This window comes from Cebidichthys violaceus, unplaced genomic scaffold (genome assembly GCF_023349555.1).
Source record: "Cebidichthys violaceus isolate CVI_PGR_0920_01 unplaced genomic scaffold, fCebVio1.0.p SCAF_26, whole genome shotgun sequence".
Taxonomy (NCBI): Eukaryota; Metazoa; Chordata; class Actinopteri; order Perciformes; family Stichaeidae; genus Cebidichthys; species Cebidichthys violaceus.
This window is the reverse complement of record NW_027176439.1, coordinates 6,430,821-6,452,866: the sequence shown is the minus strand read 5'-3', so window position 1 is coordinate 6,452,866 and position 22,046 is coordinate 6,430,821. Positions and strand designations below refer to the sequence as shown.

The following is a 22,046-nucleotide window of genomic DNA, read 5'->3' as shown; positions in this document are numbered from 1 at the left end:
GCTCCAGGGTCTTCAGATTTGAAAGGTCAACTCTACTCCTCTAACCGTCAGCTGACATCACTTGAACATCCATGTGTGCACATCTGAATGAAAATGTGACGATGGCGTGCTGAGGTGTGTTTCACGACTACTTGTGCTTTATACATTGTGTGTGTGTGTGTGTGCTCTGTAACAGTGATCAATGAGTTTGTGTTGGAGGTGGGGGCGGCCTTAAGGGAGGTGTGGTGGTGGGGGTTGCTGAGATTGGGCTCCCATGTTAATGAGATCCTTGACTTGAGACGAGACAAGGACAACAGCAACGCTTTTCCTTCTTTCTCTTTTCTCCCATTGCCTTTTATCCTCTCTCCCCTCCTCCTCCTCCTCCTCCCTCTCCTTTCGTCCTTGCTCCATTGTTCTCTCCTTCCTCTCTCACTCTCCTGTCCTCTGTTTTTGGACAACAGAAGCCAATTTATGTAAAGAGGGGAAACCAGGCCATCGCTAGTTTTTCTGCACGAGGTCTCCGACAGCGCTGCAGCTTTCCTCGAGTATTAACTCGGACTGTTTGAAAACCCAACCTAAAAGTAGGCTAACCCTGTAGCACTCTGAGTATGGAGTATGTTTGTTGTGCTCAGGTGATCCATAAAGCACGAGTGGGTGTGTCAGTCGGGTCAGACTCGGGTACCATCACCCGTCTGTCTGTTTGTTGGCGTGTATTTATAGAGCAACCTGTAACTTGTAAGACATGTTTCTATGGCATTTCAAGTCCACCCAGTAGACGCAGCTAGCTGCTAGCAGTTGCCACAAGGCGTGTCTTTTTGGCTCCGATCAACGGTTTGTTCCTGAACGCTTCTTATGTTTGGGGAAAAAAAATAAGTGCATGCCAACGCAGCAACACGCAGGCTTAAAATAGACACCCACACACACACACACACACACACACACACACACACATATCTTAAGTAGAAAGTCGTCCCTGTCACTTAGCAGTCGGGAGATGTGGGAGCGGTGTTGTGGTGTGAGAGCGGTCCTGGCAGCTAATGCTGGCCGAGGTAGAAAAGAGCTGAAACGGTGAGGAAGAAACAGCTCTCAGGAGAAATTTGAGGATTGTGTTTCACTGTTCCAATATCCCTGTCATGGAGGGAGGATTAGCTTTTCAATTTTTAGTATCTGTCAGGGATTAATTTACGGTGGCAGCCAGTAACCACAGCCTCACTGTAACGTGTGTGTGTGTGTGTGTGTGTGTGTGTGTGTGTGTGTGTGTGTGTGTGTGTGTGTCGTGTTTACTCGAGCGCTCACAGGGCGAGTGGGAGCAGTTGACCTCCTCCGGCGGGGAGAGGGTTAAGCGTCAGCAATGATTGAGGTGTCGGTCTCACGCACACATTTCTCTCTCTCTCTCTTTCTTAACGCTTCCATTTCCTTCGCTCCCCCTGCCCTCTGGATTCTTATTTGTGACTCCCGCTCTGTCTTAACGCTCCTCCTCTCTTCCTCCTCGCCGCTGACTTCCATTTCTCCTCGGCGTTCTCGTCCGTTTGTGTTGCAGCGCTAATGCAGCTCTTTTTCGTCATGCGTCCAGGTCATTGTGGATGAGAGGAATCTTAAAGGTTATAAGCCAGCACACGATTCACCATGTCATACACATCCTTCTACCTGTGAGAATGTGAAATGGTTTCAGGAACAGAGAGCTGGTGCTTGTAGGTTTGTCCTCACATAAGACTCTATCTTCCTCTGTGCTTATCTGCCTCTCTCTCTCTCTCTCTCTCTCTCTCTCTCTCTCTCTCCACTGCTCATTCTTTACAGCTCTCTCTCTCTCTTTCTTTCTTTCTCTCTCTTTCTTTCTCTCTCTCTCTCTCTCTCTCTCCACTGCTCATTCTTTACAGCTCTCTCTCTCTCTCTCTCTCTCTCCACTGCTCATTCTTTACAGCTCTCTCTCTCTCTCTCTCTCTCTCTCTCTCTCTCTCTCTCTCTCTCTCTCTCTCTCTCTCTCTCTCTCCACTGCTCATTCTTTACAGCTCTCTCTCTCTCTCTCGCTTTCTTTCTCTCTCTCTCTCTCTCTCTCTCCACTGCTCATTCTTTACAGCTCTCTCTCTCTCTCTCTCTCTCTCTCTCTCTCTCTCTCTCTCTCTCTCTCTCTCTCTCCACTGCTCATTCTTTACAGCTCTCTCTCTTTCTTTCTTTCTTTCTCTCTCTCTCTCTCTCTCTCTCTCTCTCTCTCTCTTTCTTTCTTTCTTTCTCTCTCTCTCTTTCTTTCTTTCTTTCTCTCTCTCTCTCTCTCTCCACTGCTCATTCTTTACAGCTCTTTCTTTCTTTCTTTCTCTCTCTCTCTCTCTCTCTCTCTCTCTCTCGTACCTTTTGTTTCTGGTGCTCGCTCTGTCCCTGTGGTGTTAGCTGGGTGTGTAGAGGGGCAGCGGGGGTGTTGGAAGTAGCCCGAGTCAGAAGGAAATGAACCCAATAAATCAAGCTCTCTTGTCCCCGTGTCCTCCCTGCCAGGACCTGCTGCAGCCATGTGCACCGACGCCGTCTTCAGTGAATGTCACGTTGTTGTTGTTGTTGTTGTTGTTGTTGTTGTCGTCCTCATTTAAATGAATTATTGGACTGTCCCCTGTGAGCATGTTGCCGCCTCCTGCAAAAGGTTTGTGTTGTTGAATCTGTGAATGATGTAAAACATACAGATTAGTCTCGTAGTGTGTGTTCATCATGGTCACTGGGGATGCACTTGAGAACACATTTCCTTTTTTCATTTTTCAATAAGTTTCGGCGGCTATTTGTAAATTCATAGCAGGCTGAGTGATGGACTTTAGGGTGTTTTGAGGACTAAAAATATACTTCATTTTTATTAGATCACAGATGACTAACCTGCTGTGAATACCTGGTGCAGCATTAACTATTATGAAGTGTCTTAAGTGTGAACATATTTGGCTTCATTGTGTCTGTAAAAGTGTTCATCTTCCCTTCTGGTTTATCGTGTAACTATTTTGAATATTTAGTAAGATAATTAGGCTTCTTTTTTACACTGATTGACCCAAAAAGTTGAATGAAATCTCCACTTCAAGTCAGATTTAACTTGAGTTAAAGTGTGACTCTGGTCATGGTCTGTCTCACGTTTCAGGAGGACTGGGGGTAGTTCTGGACTGGATTGAGGTTTGGACTCTCTTGTCCACTCCGGCACGTTGTTACTGTAGTTCTTTGCAGTTCTCACTTTGACCCGCTACCTTCAGCAGCGTGCTGCAGAGACGTATCGCCGCGGTGTTTTGTGCCGAGACCTAAGAGTTTAGATCTGTTGCCAAGCGGCTCCGCTTCGGTGTCGTCGGATCGTAGAACCCTCATCCACCGTGTCTCACAGTCTCACACCTGCCAGCTGGCAAACACCAGCCCAGATGTCACGCGAGTTGTTTTCAGCAGTGGGTTCCTCTGCGCTGCTCTGAACAGAAAGCTGAGGATGTGGAAGCAGTTGGACAGCAGATGTCGTATGCTCCGTGTCTCCCCTGTCAGCCATGCTGCCCTGTAGCTCCTTCAGAGTGTCTTCACTTGTGCTCTTCTCTTACTTCATCTTCATGAGATGAAGTAAGATGAGTGGGGTGACCGTGGCTAAGTGGAGAGCAGGGCCGCCTTTCAATCGGAGGGTCGGTGGTTCGATCCCCGGCTCCTGCTCCACTAGTCTCACGTCAAAGTGTCCTTGAGCAAGACACTTAACCCCAAAATGTCTCCCGTAGCTGCGTCTACGGTGTGGAGATAGATGCTGAATTGTAAGTCGCTTTGGATAAAAGCGTCTGCTAAATTACCGTAATGTAATGAGTTTTTGCAACAAAATATCCTTTGCATCAATTGAACCCTCCAGATACATTTAATATATTACTGTATTAAATCATAAACATAAGGAAACGTGTTGAGTTGAAGTAGTGGATTTTCCAGCATGTTCTCCTTTCAAACTTCCATTCCAGTGAAGAAGGTCTGTTTCTACTTTGGTCTTTGTGATCCCGCCCACTTCCCATTTCGATACCCAGGGTTGCCAGATATGAAACAAATTGGCCTGTGAGCTGCAGCAGCCATGGAAGCAAGCGAACACAAAGTGGATTCTATAAATGATCGCACATAAAGAACCAACGTGTTCAACCAGTCTAACACTAGTGTGATGACTTGAACACGTCTCTGTGGTGGTGTGCAGCTGGGTGATGAAGGCAGTGAATATTTAGGACACCATCGCTAGCTGCTGGCTGTTCATCTGTCTTTTTTACATTTGTGTTTGTATCAACTTGAAGACATTTCAGTCAGAAGACCCTCATCACACCCCCTGCTTTATCAGTGTGGTTAAACAGCAGAACAGGAGAAAAGGCCAGACTGAGCTTTAATGGCTCAACAGTGCAGCTCTCCATGCATTTGATGCGACCAACATGTATTTGTTTACAGGACATTTATGTGACTTGTAAATATCACAGCCAGACTATAAAGGTTGTTATGGTGACATTGTGACTCATACCCGTTCTAGGTTTTGCTCTTCTGTGTGTTTAGTTCTGTGTCTTAGTAAACCTGCTGATACGGTTTGTGGGTTAAAAGCTAAAAGATGAATGCGGCTCCAGAAACGATGGTCTGATGGTTTGTTTCAGAACACGTGTCGTGTTGTTGTAGCTTTCAGTCCGCTGTTAACACACAGCAGCCGTCACTCGCTGTGGGCCGGACACACGAGCCACTTTGTTTGCTTTCATCTAAGTTGACTGACAGTCTCTCCTCTCTCTCTCTCTCTCCCCCCATCTCCCCTCTTCTGCCCCCCCCCCCCCCCCCCCCCCCCCATCTCCCCTCTTCTGCCCCCCCCCCCCCCCCCCCTCCAGCCGGTGGCAGAGCCCATCCCCATCTGCAGCTTCTGCTTGGGGACCAAGGAGCAGAATCGCGATAAGAGGCCGGAGGAGCTCATCTCCTGCGCCGACTGTGGCAATAGTGGTGAGTGCTGCTTTGTGACCGGCGAGAGCCGAGACCCTAGCACCAGCTGTCCTGGTTATGTGGTACGAACATCCACAGAAGAAGAGGAAAGTACAGATGAGGAGTGACTGGTTAGAATACATGTAATCTAAAGTTCTGTATTATCTTTTTTTTTAAATGAATATAAGCACAACGCTAAACACACATCCTGTAAAAAGATGAGTGTGTGTTTAGTTTTAGGAAGCTGCACATTTACAGACTCTTTTAGCTCTTTTAGCTCCGTTTTTTTTGGGTCCAGGATGCCATGCTTAAATTTGAGCAAGACAAACTGGCACCGGTCTCTGTTTTCAGAGGAATTGGGATATGAATATGGTTTTCCTGCAGCTTAGTGAACGCAGAGGAGGGACTGTGTTCCTCCTCTCTCCTCCGTGGGTTTCTGTCCCAGACGAGAGCGTCTTGTTTCTGCTCTTCAAACAGCGCTGACAGATTGTCATTTATGTTTGAACAGCCAGGTTTGATTCAGGGAGGCCTTTTCAATTCCAAAAGGAGCTCTTTTTTTTTTTTTTTTTTCTTCTTCAACAATGATGCAAGTGGGTCATGGCTGTCAGTCAGCAGCGGCACCAAAGTGTGTGACGTTGACGTGTGTGTGTGTGTGTGTGTGTGTGTGTGTGTGTGTGTGTGTGTGTGTGTGTGTGTGTGTGTGTGTGTGTGTGTGTGTGTGTGTGTGTGTGTGTGTCTACCTGCAGGCCACCCGTCCTGTCTCAAGTTCTCCCCAGAGCTCACAGCGCGAGTCAAGGCTCTGTGGTGGCAGTGCATCGAATGCAAGACTTGCAGCAGCTGTCAGGATCAAGGGAAGAACGCGGTGAGTGGATGAGAAGGAAGATGGCGGATCGGCTGCCGATCAGCGTCTGTGAGCGCTCGTCTTCTCCGCTCAGGTGCCAGATAGAGACGGCGACAGACGCGTCTCTGGTCCCGGGATTGAGCTATTTTAAGTCGGCATCGGCGCAATTCCACTGTTTTCTTTTACTTACCGAGCGAGGAGTGATTGTTATTCAAATGTTTGGAGAGAGGTGTGACAGTGAGACAAAATGTACGACATTCTACCAAGACACACTGTGATGAAATGCGTCTCTGAGGACGGAGAATGAAAGGGAAACGAAGAAGTTCTCTTAAAGCGGTCGTGGTGAATATTGTCAAAGTATAGTCCAACTGTAGAAGACACATTCATAGCAGTTACAAATGATAAGTGACACGAGGATAATGCACTTTTGGGCATGAATATGTGGAAATCTGATCAGAGTGTGCCGTCAGAATGAGATAAATAAATGTGTCATCAAGCAAAGTGCTTCATATCCATCTTATTAGACATGAGTGACACATTTAATACAGAAATATGCCCCAACATATTGTTGTAGCTCTCATGTGTCACTCATCTAGAGCAGGCCAAGGACCCCCAAACTGACAGAGAGATGGACCAGGGACCCCTGACTATACACAGTATATTGTATGACCCCCTGTTGAAGACCTCTGATCTAAAGGGTTTGATACTCATCAATGTGTGTGTGTGTGTGTGTGTGTGTGTGTGTGTGTGTGTGTGTGTGTGTGTGTGTGTGTGTGTGTGTGTGTGTGTGTGTGTGTGTGTGTGTGTGTGTGTGTGTGTGTGTGTGTGTGTGTGTGTGTGTGCTGTACAGGACAACATGTTGTTCTGTGACTCCTGTGACCGGGGCTTCCACATGGAGTGCTGTGACCCCCCCCTCACACGTATGCCCAAAGGTAAGCGCAGCACCGCTGCTTTAGCTCCTCTCTGGTTCCTCTTCATTGTCTATTTGCGTCCCTCCCATGAATTCAACCGACAGACTACATCAGAGCTCACACATTACTCCTCCACACGATCATTACAGTCGCACTAAACGACGCCACGCGTCCTCATGAATCACCCAACGCTCCTCCATTTGAGCGCTGATGTATTGGATCTGCGTCCCGGAGCCTGGTCGGCGGCCCGTCTCGTCTGATCCACCTCGGGGTGTGTGAACCTGTGCTTTTTACTCGTTTCTCTGCAGGCATGTGGATTTGTCAAATCTGCCAACCCAGGAAAAAGGGAAAGAAGCTGTTACATGAAAAGGCAGCACAAATCAAACGGCGCTACAACGCACCGCTGGGGCGGCCCAAGAACAGGTAAAGAAGAAATGCCTTCAGCTACTGGCGTCGTCTTCAATGTCAGCCAAGCGGAGAGCAAGGTGTCACGTATCTGCCTCACCGGAGCGCAGACGAGCTCACGGCCACGAGGCGTACTCGCTAACAGGAGCTCAGACACTCCTTTCTTTTACTGCCATTTCTCCTGTCTGTAGTTTATCATCGTCTATATATAGATATAGACTGTGTGTGTGTGTATATGTGTATATATGTATATGTGTATATGTGTGTAGGGCTTGTCCAATAAGTACACATGTGGTCCAGAGTCTCAGACAGACCGCTCACTCTCTCCTCAGGCCGGGCCGGCCCTTCAAGAAGCTGGGCAGGCGCGGTCGGCGGAAGCGCTCGGCCTCGGCCAACTCGTCCTCCAGCTCCTCCTGCGAGGGTTACCCGGGCGACGACCGGCTGCTTTTCTCGATGCGCGACGACGACGACCTGTCGCAGGGCAGCCTGCGCTTCAACAACAAGACCAAGGGCCTCATCGACGCCCTCACCAAGTTCTTCACGCCGTCGCCCGAGGGCCGCAAGGCCCGGCAGGAAGTCGTGGACTATTCGCAGCAGTGCCGCATCCGAAAGAAAGCCAATCGCAAAGGAGAAGGAGACGATAGAGGTACGGGTAGCTCCTCTACCGGTGCATCTCTGGTTGATGCAAGATATTCCATTTTTAAAAGTACAAGATAGACAGCTCCTAATATCTTAATGTAAAGTTCATGTACTTGACATGCACAGACCCGTTTATGTCTTGTTTTAGGGGTGGGCAGGGGATCTTAAGGGGGAGATGCATGCTGGGAACCTGAAGATTAATTTGAGATGCGTTTGAGGGGCGGGACTTAGTGAAGGTTAATTTAAGCTCATTGGATCGAAGAGTCTCAGCTTTCCAGTCACACCCAATTTATGCAATTCCAAGACTGTTTAGGGAGCCCAGTATGTAGAAACCATTGTTAGAAAGAGGAAATGTAAACTAGATGGGACGGTCTGTAGAGAGGAGACTTCTGGGCACCCATAGAACCTGTTTTCATTCATTGGGGTGAGAGGTTAAGGGACCCTTGTGAATATGGCCACGCCAGGTTTTACCTGAACTAAAGAGCATTATTTAGCTTCCTTTCTGATTCTTTAACTTTTCTAGTTTCATATGATACCAGCACATTCATTTTAGCTCTAAAAGCGTAGCCTGCTACGTTCTCTGATAGACGGTGAGGTCGGCAGAGGATAGACTCTTATCAGACTCTGTGCTCCCGGCTCATGTGCTGCGTAGACGCTCGTAGAGCGATGGTAAAACGGTTTCTGCCTCTGGAAATTGTTGCTTATGCATCAAAAGAAACTGCTTTGTAACGTGAAGTGGCCACCTGCAGTTCTCTCTCCACTGAACTTCTGGAGTGCAGCACAGCAGAAGAGAATAACTGACGGAGCAGACGCGTTAGCGGTGTTCTGAACGGATCAGCAGGTTTATACGACCTGTATGAGTTTACCGTATGTATTCATTGTCACTGGTTAGACCTACATTAAGTGGGACAACGTTTTGTTTAGTGAGGTGACATGATGTAGACCCTGTTGGTCTTTCTCCTCCGACTGAAGACATGATTTGGTCTTCAGGGTTTATTTTTAGGAAGCTCTTTACTGTGTATCGATGCCTCCATGTCTGCCCGCTGTGACTGTAGCACCTTTTTGTAAAAAAAAATCAATCGGCGCACATCTGGCACGCCGTCCCTGCAGGCTTCTCAATAGGTTTTCATGAATGTCGACTCCTGTGTTTCTATCCCCAGACAATCAGGAAGGCAGCGACTGGCGTGACGAAGATGAGAAACTGCCCGGCCACGAGAACCTGACGGAAAAAGACATCGAGCTGTTCAGACACATCCAGGAGCTGGCGCTGCAGGTACACGGATATGAAACGTCTCTGACCCTTGATCTGACGTGGGACGAAGGGGGGAGGGGCCACGTTGTAGAGCGAGACGGCGTCGGCAGGGGGGAGCTGGGAGAGACGGACGAGGCTGTGATTCAGGCTGGAGTTATGGGATGTTATGATAACCCACAGGGGGGGCAGTGGGGGAGGGGCTGGATGTCAATGGGGACGAGAGCGTCGTCAGAAAGAGCAGAGTCAACGACGCCCAGAGCGTAAAACATGACGTCACTGACGGGCGAGGTCTCTAGGATCCAGACACGTTTGTGGGTGGAAACGTCAATTAGCTTTATTGATTATTAATTGTTTAATAAATTACTTGACCATGGAACTCTTCCCAGATTCAGCCAGTATATTAAAGTCATCAGTTACCATAGATGCGTCCGATTCAGCGGGGATCAGAGGTTTGCTTTTTAAATGGCCAATAGATGCCACTAATACGTGGTGACTGAGAGACTTCATCACAAGCTTCATACAGTCTAGTGTTGGCTCATGTGTGCCCATGTTTGAGTAAGCAGGGTAGTCAGTGGAGCCACACCATGCGTGAGGCCTCCGTCACGTCTCAGTCAGACACATGAAGACGGTGTTGGTGTCAAAGAACACGTGGTGTTTAGTGGAGTGAATGCTGAGCAGCTCTAATGGCTTGGTTAGCACAGTTCCAGTGTAGTTACAGAGAGGAAATGTGAATTAGCCACATTAACGCCCCTTTTCATGCGGCACAGCGGCAGAACGACCGGAGAGCGGGTGTTCGGCCGGCGTCGGGGGAGTGATATTAAAACACTCTCCCGCTGGAGCATTCACAGCAGTGTTTAAGTGTTCGATGCAGTGGTGAGTCCTAATGCTTGTGTGGAAAGGGCAGATGCGCTTATCTAGGTTGAGGAGCCGTGGAGGAAAATACATTCTCATAAACGACGGGCAGAGATTTCAAACTGCGTCAGCGGCGCCACTTAAAGCTCCGTTGTCATGCTAGCAGGTAGCCCGTTATCTCAGAGAGTCCCAAAGTAGTAAGAAGTGGCTTTTGGTCACCGACTTAACCGATTATGTTAAAGGCGTGTTAGCGGTGACAGCGTCCCGCCCTCCTCTCACGCCTCAGTGTGAGATCTAATCCAGCAGGTGTGTAATCCGTCGATTTACCCTTTGATCGCTCCAGTGGTGAACTTGACCTTCCGTGTCGCTCCCTCCCTCCCTTTCTTCCTTCCTCCTTTTGTTGCTTTCCAAAAACAGAAAGTCGGGGTGACGGGTCCACCGGACCCTCAGATGCGCTGCCCGTCAGTCATCGAGTTCGGCAAGTTTGAAATCCAGACGTGGTATTCGTCTCCCTACCCCCAGGAATACAGCAGGTAAGCTAATCGCCCTAATGAAGCACAACAGCGTAATGTGCTTAGCTCTCAGTCCTGTGTGTAGGCACAGCAATTACCAGCGGCGTAATGGAGCTCAATTATAAGGTTGTTTACAGTACCACCTACTTTGGCAGGTAACCAGCCAGAGCCAGGGAGGCAATTTGATTGTGATTTGCCACGGGTGTATTCATCTTTTTCATGCATGTAGCTGTTGAATAAAATATGCCCTGCTCCTCTGAAGGGATCTGTTGTTCAAATCCTGTTGGTTCCACGCGTGTCTCAGGCGTTATTCTTTCAAAACAAGAGCTGTTTTCATCATCGATTAATCTGGCAAATGACCAACAGTCCAAAAAGCTAAAGAGTCAATGAACCCTCTGAACCCCAGGCAGTTTTAGGGCGTTTTTTTGCTCCTGTCACATTTTTCTCTGTAAGTCCTGCACATCTGTGAAAACAGCACAACCATCTGTGTGATGGATCATGATTTAAGGACCGTCACAAGGATGCAAATGTGAGGAATATGACAGTTTTACCATTCCTCACGTTTCCTTCTTCCACTGTACTCCCCTTCCTGTTTCCCCTTTTTCCAGACTACCCAAGCTCTACTTGTGTGAGTTCTGCCTGCGCTACATGAAGAGTCGCAGCATCCTCTACCAGCACATGAAGAAGTGCAACTGGTTCCACCCTCCTGCCAACGAGATCTACAGGAAGGAGGACGTCTCTGTTTATGAGGTGAGGGGGAGAGAGAGAGAGAGAGAGAGAGAGAGAGAGAGAGAGAGAGAGAGAGAGAGAGAGAGAGAGAGAGAGAGAGAGAGAGAGACTGCCATGCATAAACACACCTTGTATGATAATCATGTTGATCCATCCAATTCTAATGGTGCTACATTGACATCCCTACCTACCATAGAGTGATATTCTTATGTTCCTGCCATCAGGGAAAGTAACTGCTATGATAAGAAAGAATTACTAATCACTCATGTACTGTTAAGCAGAAGATTGATTCGGTGGATTGTTGTCTGCAGTTCATGGCCGCTGCAGCTCCCGTTTCCCTGCTCTGCAGTCCGTCCTCGCTCGGAGGAGAGCAGATGTAACTGGCGAGCTGCCAAGCTGAGCCTGCCTCCTTCTCCTTCTCTTTACAGCTCCTTGTTTCTCGCCTCCACCCTCTCCATCAGTCAGGGTCTCCGGGGACACGGCTGAGATCATTGCCCGACACTATAACTTCTACTCCGTTCACCTTCCCTTTGTTCCACAGCTCTCTGACAGCAGCTTAAAGATGCACTTCTGGACGGCGGTGTGTCGGGGGGACAATGAATGGTAGTCATTTAGGAAACTGTCATTGCATTGTGCTGATTTATTTCTTCTCTGATCCCTCAACAGGTTGATGGGAACGTGAGCACAATCTACTGTCAGAACCTGTGTCTGCTGGCCAAGCTGTTCCTGGACCACAAGACCCTCTACTACGATGTGGAGCCTTTCCTTTTCTACGTCCTGACCCAGAACGACAGCAAAGGTTGCCACCTTGTTGGCTACTTCTCCAAGGTACGGGATTACCCCCCGACCACATCCGTGTGCTGGATTTCAGTCCCTCTTGCCCACAGCCTCTCAGCGAATACAGACCTCCATAAATTATAACCACTGCTGCAAAACCAAAACTGGGAGAAAACTCTATTCACATGAAATTGAAATGCATTGGCATCGCCCCACACAGGTGCATTCCTACAAACGTACAAATGCTCAAATGTGTCCCAGATAAACAGTGGGTGCTGTGAGCTCCGTTGCCCCTCTGTAGCGTTTGCAGGTGCTCCCATTAACGCGCCACCTCGCTGCCAAAACACAGCAGTTAGTGAGCGAACGCAGCGCCATCAACACCCCGCTGTACGCCCACACAGGCCTGCTCTGTGATGTAGTTTCCATAATATATATATATATATATATATATATATATATGTTTCTTTTCTAATGGCCGAATGCGTCTGCTTCTTTCCCTCTTCTGCAGGAGAAGCACTGTCAACAGAAATACAACGTGTCATGCATCATGATTCTTCCACAGTACCAGCGCAGGGGCTACGGACGCTTCCTCATCGACTTCAGTAAGGGCTCCAACTAAACACACACAAAGGGACAACACCAGTAACAGGGAAATGTGTCTGTTGATAGACAAAATGAATGCATAAAAACATAGAAAATACTGTGGTGCATGTCTTTTTTTGGCTCAAGATGTCCTTGGTTCCTGTCTCCCTACAGGCTACTTATTGTCCAAGCGCGAGGGCCAGCCAGGCTCTCCAGAGAAGCCTCTGTCCGACCTCGGCCGACTCTCCTACATGGCCTACTGGCGCAGCGTGGTGCTGGAGTGTCTCCACGACGTCCGCGATCGCCAGATCACCATACGGCAACTCAGCAAGCTGACCGGGATCTGCCCGCAGGACATCACCACCACCCTGCACAGTCTCAACATGCTGGATCAGCGAGGAGACAGGTCAGAGACGGGACTGGGATGCATTCACAGACGCGTCATAGTTCAGCAGCATGTCGAATGGCTCAACGATGCACTCCAGTGGTCCGCACTGTCTAAAGCTCCTGCAGATTGTGTTAGAAGAGGAATGTCGGCAAACGACCGTCGTTCTCACTTAGCTGGCCTTTTCATTTAATTTTATTATTTCTTCTGCATTAGCATGTTTACATAACTTACTGTGGTGCAGTGAGAAAAGAAAGGGAGAAAGGTCACAGAGTATTAAAGGCTCTTGTAACTAACCCAAGAGCAACAGAACAGGGCTTGTAGCCTGGTTACACCTTGCATGTCAACAAAGCAAGCCTTGAAAGTAGACTTCAGTAGGACCACTGCTCACACAGTCACCATATCAACATAGGTTAGGTACCCTGCTGCAGCCTAGCTCATCGACTCAGGTTCAAACTTTATTCATCTAGAAGCCCTGGTAATGCTTTGAACACTAACGTTGACCAGCCTTCTGGTGTAAGGAAACATTTTCACACACTCATCTGCACACATGTAACAAACACACATGTGTACACAACACTTCATGGGCGTCGCTAACGAACAGACGTGTTCTGACATACACAGCCGGGTTCTCCTGATTTCTCTACGCTTGCATGTAAAGAACATGCATACAGAGTTCTAGAGTTCTAACGCTCTAGTTTGTGTTTCTCAGGCTGGTCCTGGTGCGGAGGGAGAAGCTGGTGTCCAACCACATGACTCATCTCAAGGCCCGGCCACGGCAACTGGACGTCGACCCCGAGTGTCTCCGCTGGACCCCCGTCATCGTGACCAACACCGTGGTCTCTGATGGCGACGGAGATGACGACGATGACGAGGAGGATGACGAACCAGAGGAACACAATCGCAAGGAGGTGAATGCGTTGAATTTGTGTAGAGCAACAGATTGATGTCAAAGTTGTTGTTAATTAATGATTAATTATTGATTTTATCTGTCGATAGATCAAACCGAGTCACAAGGTCCCACCAATGTCCTGGCACATGCGCCAAGGGAAGAAGAGGGCTGAGGAGGAGGACGAGGATGAAGAGGAAGAGGAGGAACGAAAGTGCTTCCTGGGGTTTCCCATTAGCCAAAGCTCTCCAACTTCCCCTCCCATTCGCTGTCCTCCCTCGGTCCCAGAGCCACCGCGCCCCCCTCCCCCAACAAATGGAGAACGCAGACCACGGGGGCGCCCGCCCAAGAACTGGCCCTGGGGCAAGGTGAAAGACGGCGCACGGGTGGGACGGCCACCTAAGATCCGCCCAGTGGAGGACGAGGATGACGAAGACGAGGAGAGAACGGAGGGAAGGAAGACCACGGGCTCTGCCACCGGCCCCCCCTCCCTTTTCTCCCTGGACAGACAAGCGGAGTCACAAGCCTTTCACTCACTGGACATGACCAGACACCCCTCCATAACTCCCACGAGAAGAGGGCGGCCCCCAAGGAAAAAGAGAGGCCCTAAGCCCAGATCCATGGACGGGCCTGGGGTGGGGCTGGCGCAGCTTCCCATGGTGTCCAGGTTGAACGAGTCTCTTCCTGTCAGGAAGAGCTGCTTCAGTGAGAGCAGTGAAGAGGAGGAGGATGACGACGACGATGAAGATGATGATGATGAGAGGAGGACGTGCTCCCCGCCCGTCCTCACCAAGCCTGCCTTGGGGCTCAAATGCAAGGTAAGAGACGAACAGTGCCTTGTTATCCGTGAATGCCAATTTAAATAAGTGAGCGGTTCAGTTGTGTTGAGAAGTGGATTCCTGCTCCTGTCTTTTACTGTAGTCCTCATGATCTCAGCTAGCGTGGGTCAGGAACACCTACTAACCTGTCCTGTTTCTACCCAGAAGCCGCTGAGGAAGCGTCGCTTTCGTCAGCGCAGCCACCCTCACAGCAGCGTGGTGACGGAGACCATCTCTGAAACCACAGAGGTGTTGGATGAGCCTTTTGTAGACTCGGACTCAGAGAGGCCTATGCCCAGGCTGGAGGAGGAGACGCCACTGGGCCACCCGCTGCACCGCTACCCACCGGCCCGCTCCGTCATGAGGTTGTCTGACCCGGCACCTAAAAGGAGCCGGCACTCCAACCTCACCGATTCAGAGGAGGACGGTGAGCAGGATTCAGTGATGATTGGTTTGTTTGTACAGAGACTATGTGTGCAGCTTTGTCTAACACTGGCTTATCTTCTCGCCCCGTCTCAGAGCTGACACCTGTGCTGAAGCCTGTGGCCGCTCTGCCAACAACTCCATCAGAGACCCTAGCGGCCAACCCAGAGGTCCCAGTCAAGAAGAAGAAAGGCTGGCCCAAGGGAAAGAGCCGCAAACCACTGCACTGGAAGAAACGGGGACCCGGGAAACCGCCTGGTAGTGGCGCAGCCGCAGATAGCCAGGCCCAAAGCGGGGATCCGCCACCCCCCAAAATCAAGATGAAGCCTGGCCGCAAGCCCCGGAGCTGGTACCTGCAGCGGGCCCAGGAGGAGGCAGAGAGGCAAGAGCAGGAACGACAAAGGCAGCTGGAGCAGCAGCTGGACAAGGATCCTCAGCTGCTCCAGACTGACGAGCGCAACAGCAAGCGAGTCTGCAGAACCAACACAGACAGAGACACCAAACAGAAGGACTCTGATGAAGAGGACGACTATCGCCCTAAACCCGTTGAGCAGAAGGTGCCCAAGAGGCCAAGAGGGAGACCGCCCAAGAACCGCGCCCTCCGCCCGCCACCACAGCCGGCCCCCAAACCTCCTCCCACCTCTGAGCCAGAGGAAGAAGAGGAGGAGGAGGAGGAGGCCGAAAGGGCCTGGGAGGAAGACAAACCCAGCCGTCCACCGTCCCGGACCCTGCTGTCCCCTTCGTCCTCGTCTTCCACCTCAGGGCCCCGGGCCCCGCTGCCCCGGCCTCAGGACGCAGACATGGGTGACAGGGAAGAGGACGATGACGATGAGGAGAGGGAGGAAGAGGAATGTGGCAGCATGGGCAGCGGTGGCGGAAGTGTCAACAGGCGAGCAGCAGTTACCCCTGGTTCAGGAAGCAGGCGCAGTGAAGACCATGATGCAGACGATGAAGGCGATGGACACTTGGAGGACAAGAGCAACGGCAGCAACAACGGCAGCAAGAAGAGGAAAAGTCAGGACTCTGAAGATGAAGAGGACGAGGAAGATGAGGAGGAGGAACAGGCCTCCCGGGCAAGCTCTCCTCCGGTCAAAGAAGAACCCCAAGGTGGAGAGGCTTTTTTAGACATGGAGAACAGCGTGGCCCGAGACTACGTCAGCAAGCAGGAGGAGGAAGAAGAGGAGGAGGAGGAGGAGGCTGAGGAGGAGGTGCAGGAGGCCAAGTGTCGGCCCTCCTCGGCCGACCCGCAGCAGGAGGAGAGGCGGCGCCGAGAGCAGGAGGAGTCTGCTGCAGCGGCGGCGGCGGTGGAAACCGTCACGGCCATGTCTGTTCCCTCTGAGCCCATGGAGCTCCAGTCTCTGCAGCCTGACGACAAGGACGTCACGCTGTTGATGGAGCCCCAGCACCCGCACCCACACTCCCACCCCCACCAGCACTCCGACTTCAAAGAGGAGCTGGGCCACCATCACCCGCACCACCCCCATCACCACTCCAACGAGCTGGACCTGGAGACCATGCAGGCCGTCCAGTCCCTGACTCAGGGGGAAGCCCAGGACGAAGAGGCCGAACCCCAGCCCCACCACGGGGCCTACCAGGACTGTGAGGAGACCCTCGCTGCCTGCCGGACCCTGCAGAGCTACAGCCACACGGGGGAGGCCGAGGACGAGGCTCTGGCTTTGGTGGAGGAGTGTGGGGCCTCCCAGCACAGCAGCCCCCTTCCTAATCCCCCCGTGCCGCCCCTTCCCAGTCAATCCGTGCGCTCGGTGAACAGTCCGGGGTTGCCCTCGGGCATCATGGACACGACACCGGCGGGGCAGAGGGGGGGCACGCCCGGCCCCACTGGAGCAGGCGGAAGTGGCGGAGGAGCTGGAGGGGGGTACACCCAGATCACGCCGGAACATCCCAGCTCTCTGTCTGCCCCCTCCCAGCAGAACATGGAGACGTCGCCGATGATGGACGTACCGTCCGTGTCGGACCACTCGCAGCAGGTGGTGGACAGCGGCTTCAGTGACCTCGGCAGCATCGAGAGCACGACGGAGAACTACGACAACCCCAGCAGCTACGACTCCACCATGGGCGGAGGGGGGAACGGCAACGGAGGGGGAATGTCAGCTGCCGTGGGTGCGGGAGCTACCGCAGCTTCTTCATCGTCCGCCTCCTCTTCTTCAAGCTCGGCCACCCCGTCCTCCCAGTCCAACAGCTGCTCTTTTGTGCCGGCCCCCAGCCTCTCGTCCTCCGCAGGAACAGGAGGGTCCCAACTGGGGATGGGCAACTGTAGCCTCATCCAGCAAACGGGGCCAGGGCCCAACAGCGGACCAGGTGCCAGTGCTGTACCCCAGCCACCCCCACCCCCACCACCGTCTAACACCCCCGGCTGTGGCATTAAGTCTCCTCAGAGCTGCGGTGTGATCGAGAGGCCTCCCAGCACCAACCAGCAACAACAACAACAACAACAACAACAGCAGCAGCAGCAGCAGTCCCAAAAAAAGGTTCCTCAGCAACAAGCCCCCAACCCTCAGCCTCCGCCGTCAGCACCACCACCACAGCAACAGCAGCAGCAACAACAACAGCAGCAGCAGCAGCAGCAGGCCCTGTCCCAGTGCAGCATGGGCAACGGCTTCGCCTCCACGCCGATGATAATGGAGATCCCCGAGAGTGGAGGCGGAGGAGGAGGCCGCACCCTGTACGAGCGAATGGGTCAGGACTTTGGCACGGGGGGCTACCCTCAGCCCTCGGCAACCTTCAGCCTGGCCAAACTCCAGCAGCTCACCAACACCATCATGGACCCCCACGCCATGCCCTACTCTCATTCCGCCTCCGTCACCTCCTACGCCACCAGTGTTTCCCTCTCCAACCCCGGGCTGGCCCCTTCCCCTCACACTCCTCAGGGCCAGCCCACTATGACCCCACCTCCCAACCTCAGCTCCGGCTCCATGAACCTGGGCTCCCTGCAGCTACAATGCAACATGCCCACCGCCAACATCGGTCTGGGACCCCCGCCGCACACGCAGCGGCTACAGGGCCAGATGGCGACGGTCAAAGGCCATATTTCCATCCGGTCCAAAGCCACCCAGCAGCTGGCCCCGGCCCCGCACCAGCAGCAGCTCTACGGCCGCAGCTCGGGGGCCGTGGCCATGCAGGGCACGTCGCGCACCTTGGCCGTGCAGCGCGGCATGATGCCGAACCTCATGCCCACGCCGGCGCCGTACAACTCCATGAACATGACGCCCCTCAATGCCATGTCGGCCGGTTACAGAATGCCCCAACCCATGATGAACAGCGGCTATCACGGCAACCCCCCGTACATGAATCAGCCGGCTCAGTACCCCATGCAGATGCAGATGGGCATGATGGGAGGCCAGGGTTACCCGCAGCAGCCTATGCAGCCCAATCACCACGGCAACATGATGTACACTGGCCCCTCCCATCACAGCTATGCTGGTGTCCCTAAACAGTCACCGTACATGAGCAGATGAGCGGCCGAGGAACTGAGAGAGGAGACATGAGGCCAGAGCTGATACTTGCTGTACTCTAAATGTCCATTGCTCCTGTTCACCCTCTCCAGTGCAGCGGCAGGCACTAGGGAGAGACGGTGGTTGGAGACACAGAGGGTCTTTGGGTTTCCTGCTTTTCTGTGTTGTCATTTTGTCCCTTTTTTTTTTTTTTTTTTTTTTTAATTTGGGCTCGTTTCCCCTCCCAGCTGGTTGTGTATGGGAACAAGTGGGGTTCCGGGTTGGGGGGTGTGTGTGTGTGTGTACATGGACCTCTGCCGTGCTGCTTCAGGCCAGACCCACACAGTCCTCTGTTCTGTGATTTTACACAGCGGGGCTCCTCGGCTCCACGATGCGCATTAGGAGAGGAGGGGACGAAGAATGACGAGAAGGACGCACAGAGAAGGACAGTACGGGAGCACCTGTCTCCGTCAGAGCGAGTGAAGAACAGCAGGTAGCTGAATATATTCAACCATGCACACGATCTCTTCAGTGACATAGGAAGCCTTACCTTGAAAAAAGAGACAATGAATCATTGCAGGCGGACTATTGTTTTGTTAAACATAAAGTTGAATCTTATTTTTGTTGTTGTTTTTGTTGATTGTTTTTGAAATACTCGTGTGCAGTCCGACCTCTTATATGCTTCGGTCTTTATATGTGTGGCGTTCTGAAGCGGTGACACGCCCTCCTGGCTCTCTCACAAACACCCGGACATCTCTGTGGCGTTACACCTCGCTGCAGAACGGGGGGGGGGGGCCTGAGGGGGCCCTGAGGGGGCCCTGAGCGGCCTCCAGAGTCTCTGTCTTCCCGGAGGGACCTTGTACCAAAAAAAAAAAACAGCAGCGACACAGAAGAGACGAGCGCGTCGCCGTCTTATTACACGTCCATCAACGAAAACAAGTAGCATTATTTTACAGTTTGCCACCACTCTGAAAACGTTAAAGATGTAAATATTCTGGTACTTCCCAATATCAAGCACACACACACACACACACACACACACACACACACACACACACACACACACACACACACACACACACACACACACACACACACACACACACACACACACACACACACAGAGACCTGCAAACACACACAGACGCTGGCTAGCTGTCGCCAAACGGTGGCTAGCTCAGGAAAGTACAACATTAAGCAGTTCTTGTCCACACTCCACTGACAGACGGTGTACTGGGTCAGCCTTTCTTTGTTTTTAAGCGGTTTAGGGAATGCAGAACAAACGGTGGCTTCTCCACCTAACGCTCACAGGACCGTCGGTCAGCTACGGCCGACGCCTCTCGAGTGTCAGTGGCTGAAAGAGGTCCGGGAGTCTGCTTCTGTTAAAAACTGTATTTCTTCCTTTGTTCTTTTCTGCAAAATTCTGCACTTCCACCGGCTAGAGACGCGGCAGCAGACGGCCGGCCTTTGTAAAAGGTGCGCCTGACGCCTGATCCGGTGCGTGGTTCGGCCCTGGCGTAGTGTTCGGCGGGCGGGAGTGAGGCGGTCGCTCCGTGTTCCAGTATTCAAAGTCTAAAGAGGAGTTTTGGTTTGTCACAGACCCGACATTGCATACTTCCTTTGTGTGTATTTGTTCCGTTCTGTACTCGCGTTGTTGTTTCTGTTTCCTTCTGACGTTGATCAGACCGGGCAGCTTTCTTTTATGACACAAGCTGACTCTTTTTGACTTTAGGAAACGTATTGTAGAGAAAATGTTTTTTCTATAATATAAAAAGGAAACTCTGACATTGATATTGGTACTGTCATTTTTTTCACTTCTGTTTCAGGAAAAACAAAAAAAATACATATTTTTTAGCTCGCCTCTTCGGGTAATAATTACTAAGAAATTCAAAATTCAAAAAAATTACCACTCACTTTTAGTGACTTTAAGATGCCTTTAACCTCTCCATTCCATCTCATGTCTAGAGTTTTTCTATCTTTGTGTAGTTATATTAATGCTATTTTAAACAGAAAGGACTACAAATATCTAACGGTCACTCGGCATTCGTTTCTTTTTTTACTTGTGTGTGTATAGGACGACTTCCTTACATTTAAGAGGCATGTAAAAAGGAGCTCAGTATATTTCTGTCTGTTTATATCGCTTCCCTTTTTGTATCCTTTGTAATTGTACATGTTGCGTTGTATGCTAAGAGAGAGCAGCACCAGAGGGACGGCTGGGCTCTCGCTGAGGGTTGCATTGCGCTCAGCGGCCTCGACTCTCCACTCTGTCCCTGTATGTATTTCCATTTATTCTGTTTTTATTTCCTTTCTTTCTTTCTTAGCAAGTACTTTCAAAGAACTCTGTACATTTTAACATAAAATGAAAATAAATTATGTTGAGCCATTCATGTTTTCCTCAAGTTTCATCTGAGTCGGTTCCACAGTTCAACCGTCGCCTCCGGCCAAAGGAACGACGATGCTTTGACAGTTGTACTCTCTTTAATATTTGTTTTACACATTAGGTCAGATTGTGATGACCTTACAGACAGGTCAGTGTCAGGAACTAGTCCTGCAAAACCAGTGTTCTTCATAACATTTATTACATTATGGTCATTTAGCAGACGCTTTTATCCAAAGCGACTTACAATCCAGTATCTATTTACTCACTGTAGACACAGCTACAGGAGACATGTTGGGGTTAAGTGTTTTGCTCAGGGACACATTGACATGAGAGCCGGGGATCGAACCTCTGATTGAAAGGCGGTTCTGCTCTCCACTTATCCACGGTCACCGCTACTCTCTGCTTAGTTACTCTTCTAACATGTTTCATCAGAGCTGTGTGTGTGTGTGTGTGTGTGTGTGTGTGTGTGTGTGTGTGTGTGTGTGTGTGTGTGTGTGTGTGTGTGTGTGTGTGTGTGTGTGTGTGTGTGTGTGTGTGTGTGTGTGTGTGTGTGTGTGTGTGTGTGTGTGTGTGTGTGTGTGTGTGTGTGGTTTGATCACATTTGATTGACAGTGCTGGCAACATTAGCAAACAACCCAACTGTCATTAGCTCACACACACACACCGCTGCACTCTTATTGGTGCACAGAAGTGTGTGACGTCACGTTTTTCCTACAGAAGGTCACAAATACAGTTACTGTTGCAACTGCAGCATACAGTAGTGTTTTCACTCTTTAAATACTATTTCAACATTCTTGTTCAAAGTGGAGATTTACACCAAGTTTAAGTGTAGTTTGTGAAGAACGCTGTCGTCACGTCTTGTTTAAATCATACAGCTGTTGTGCAGGACCTTTGAAGTTCCATTTTTTCTGTAAAGACATTCAGTTTTACAAAGCTCCATACCACCAGCAGGTAGTTGATACATTGTACTCCATTGTTGTGGACTTATGGACATTTATGAAGTTGCTTTGACCACTTGTGTCCACTAGATGTCCCCAAAGAGTGAGCATGGCAAGTTTAAAAGTAGTGATGTGGAAATGAGAGAGATCTCCTGCAGGATCATTGAGATCCTCAAACTGTATTTAATGATTCGATCACATCTCAAAGTGCTCTCTCCATCGAGAGGTTCTTCATGACCGTGTCAGATGGTTCAGATGTCGGTGCCTTTAGTTTCACTAACATTCACTGTAGTGCTGTGACTTATTGACACTGAGGGTAGGATTTCTCACCGCTTCATTGTTTGCGTGTGGATTTAAACTTTGTCTTCAGG

The 22,046-nt window shown here is 50.7% G+C and overlaps 1 protein-coding gene across 5 annotated transcripts in view; it reads left to right on the top strand.

Moving 5' to 3' along the window:
• kat6a (K(lysine) acetyltransferase 6A) overlaps window positions 1-20,744 on the top strand; it is a 35,697-nt gene extending 14,953 nt beyond the window's left edge. For 4 of the 5 annotated variants that reach the window (XM_068720678.1, XM_068720675.1, XM_068720676.1 and 1 more), the window contains 15 exons: window positions 4,803-4,911; window positions 5,637-5,752; window positions 6,582-6,663; window positions 6,951-7,065; window positions 7,380-7,693; window positions 8,847-8,959; window positions 10,208-10,323; window positions 10,911-11,052; window positions 11,698-11,859; window positions 12,317-12,410; window positions 12,565-12,796; window positions 13,488-13,686; window positions 13,775-14,482; window positions 14,648-14,909; window positions 15,002-20,744. In XM_068720678.1, the coding sequence (XP_068576779.1) occupies window positions 4,803-4,911; window positions 5,637-5,752; window positions 6,582-6,663; window positions 6,951-7,065; window positions 7,380-7,693; window positions 8,847-8,959; window positions 10,208-10,323; window positions 10,911-11,052; window positions 11,698-11,859; window positions 12,317-12,410; window positions 12,565-12,796; window positions 13,488-13,686; window positions 13,775-14,482; window positions 14,648-14,909; window positions 15,002-18,381 (6,144 nt within the window). In that variant the 3' untranslated portion in view covers window positions 18,382-20,744. The remainder of the gene's footprint in view (window positions 1-4,802; window positions 4,912-5,636; window positions 5,753-6,581; window positions 6,664-6,950; window positions 7,066-7,379; window positions 7,694-8,846; window positions 8,960-10,207; window positions 10,324-10,910; window positions 11,053-11,697; window positions 11,860-12,316; window positions 12,411-12,564; window positions 12,797-13,487; window positions 13,687-13,774; window positions 14,483-14,647; window positions 14,910-15,001) is intronic. The other variant, XM_068720679.1, reaches the window with a different exon arrangement.
• The last annotated feature ends 1,302 nt before the right edge of the window (window positions 20,745-22,046 follow it).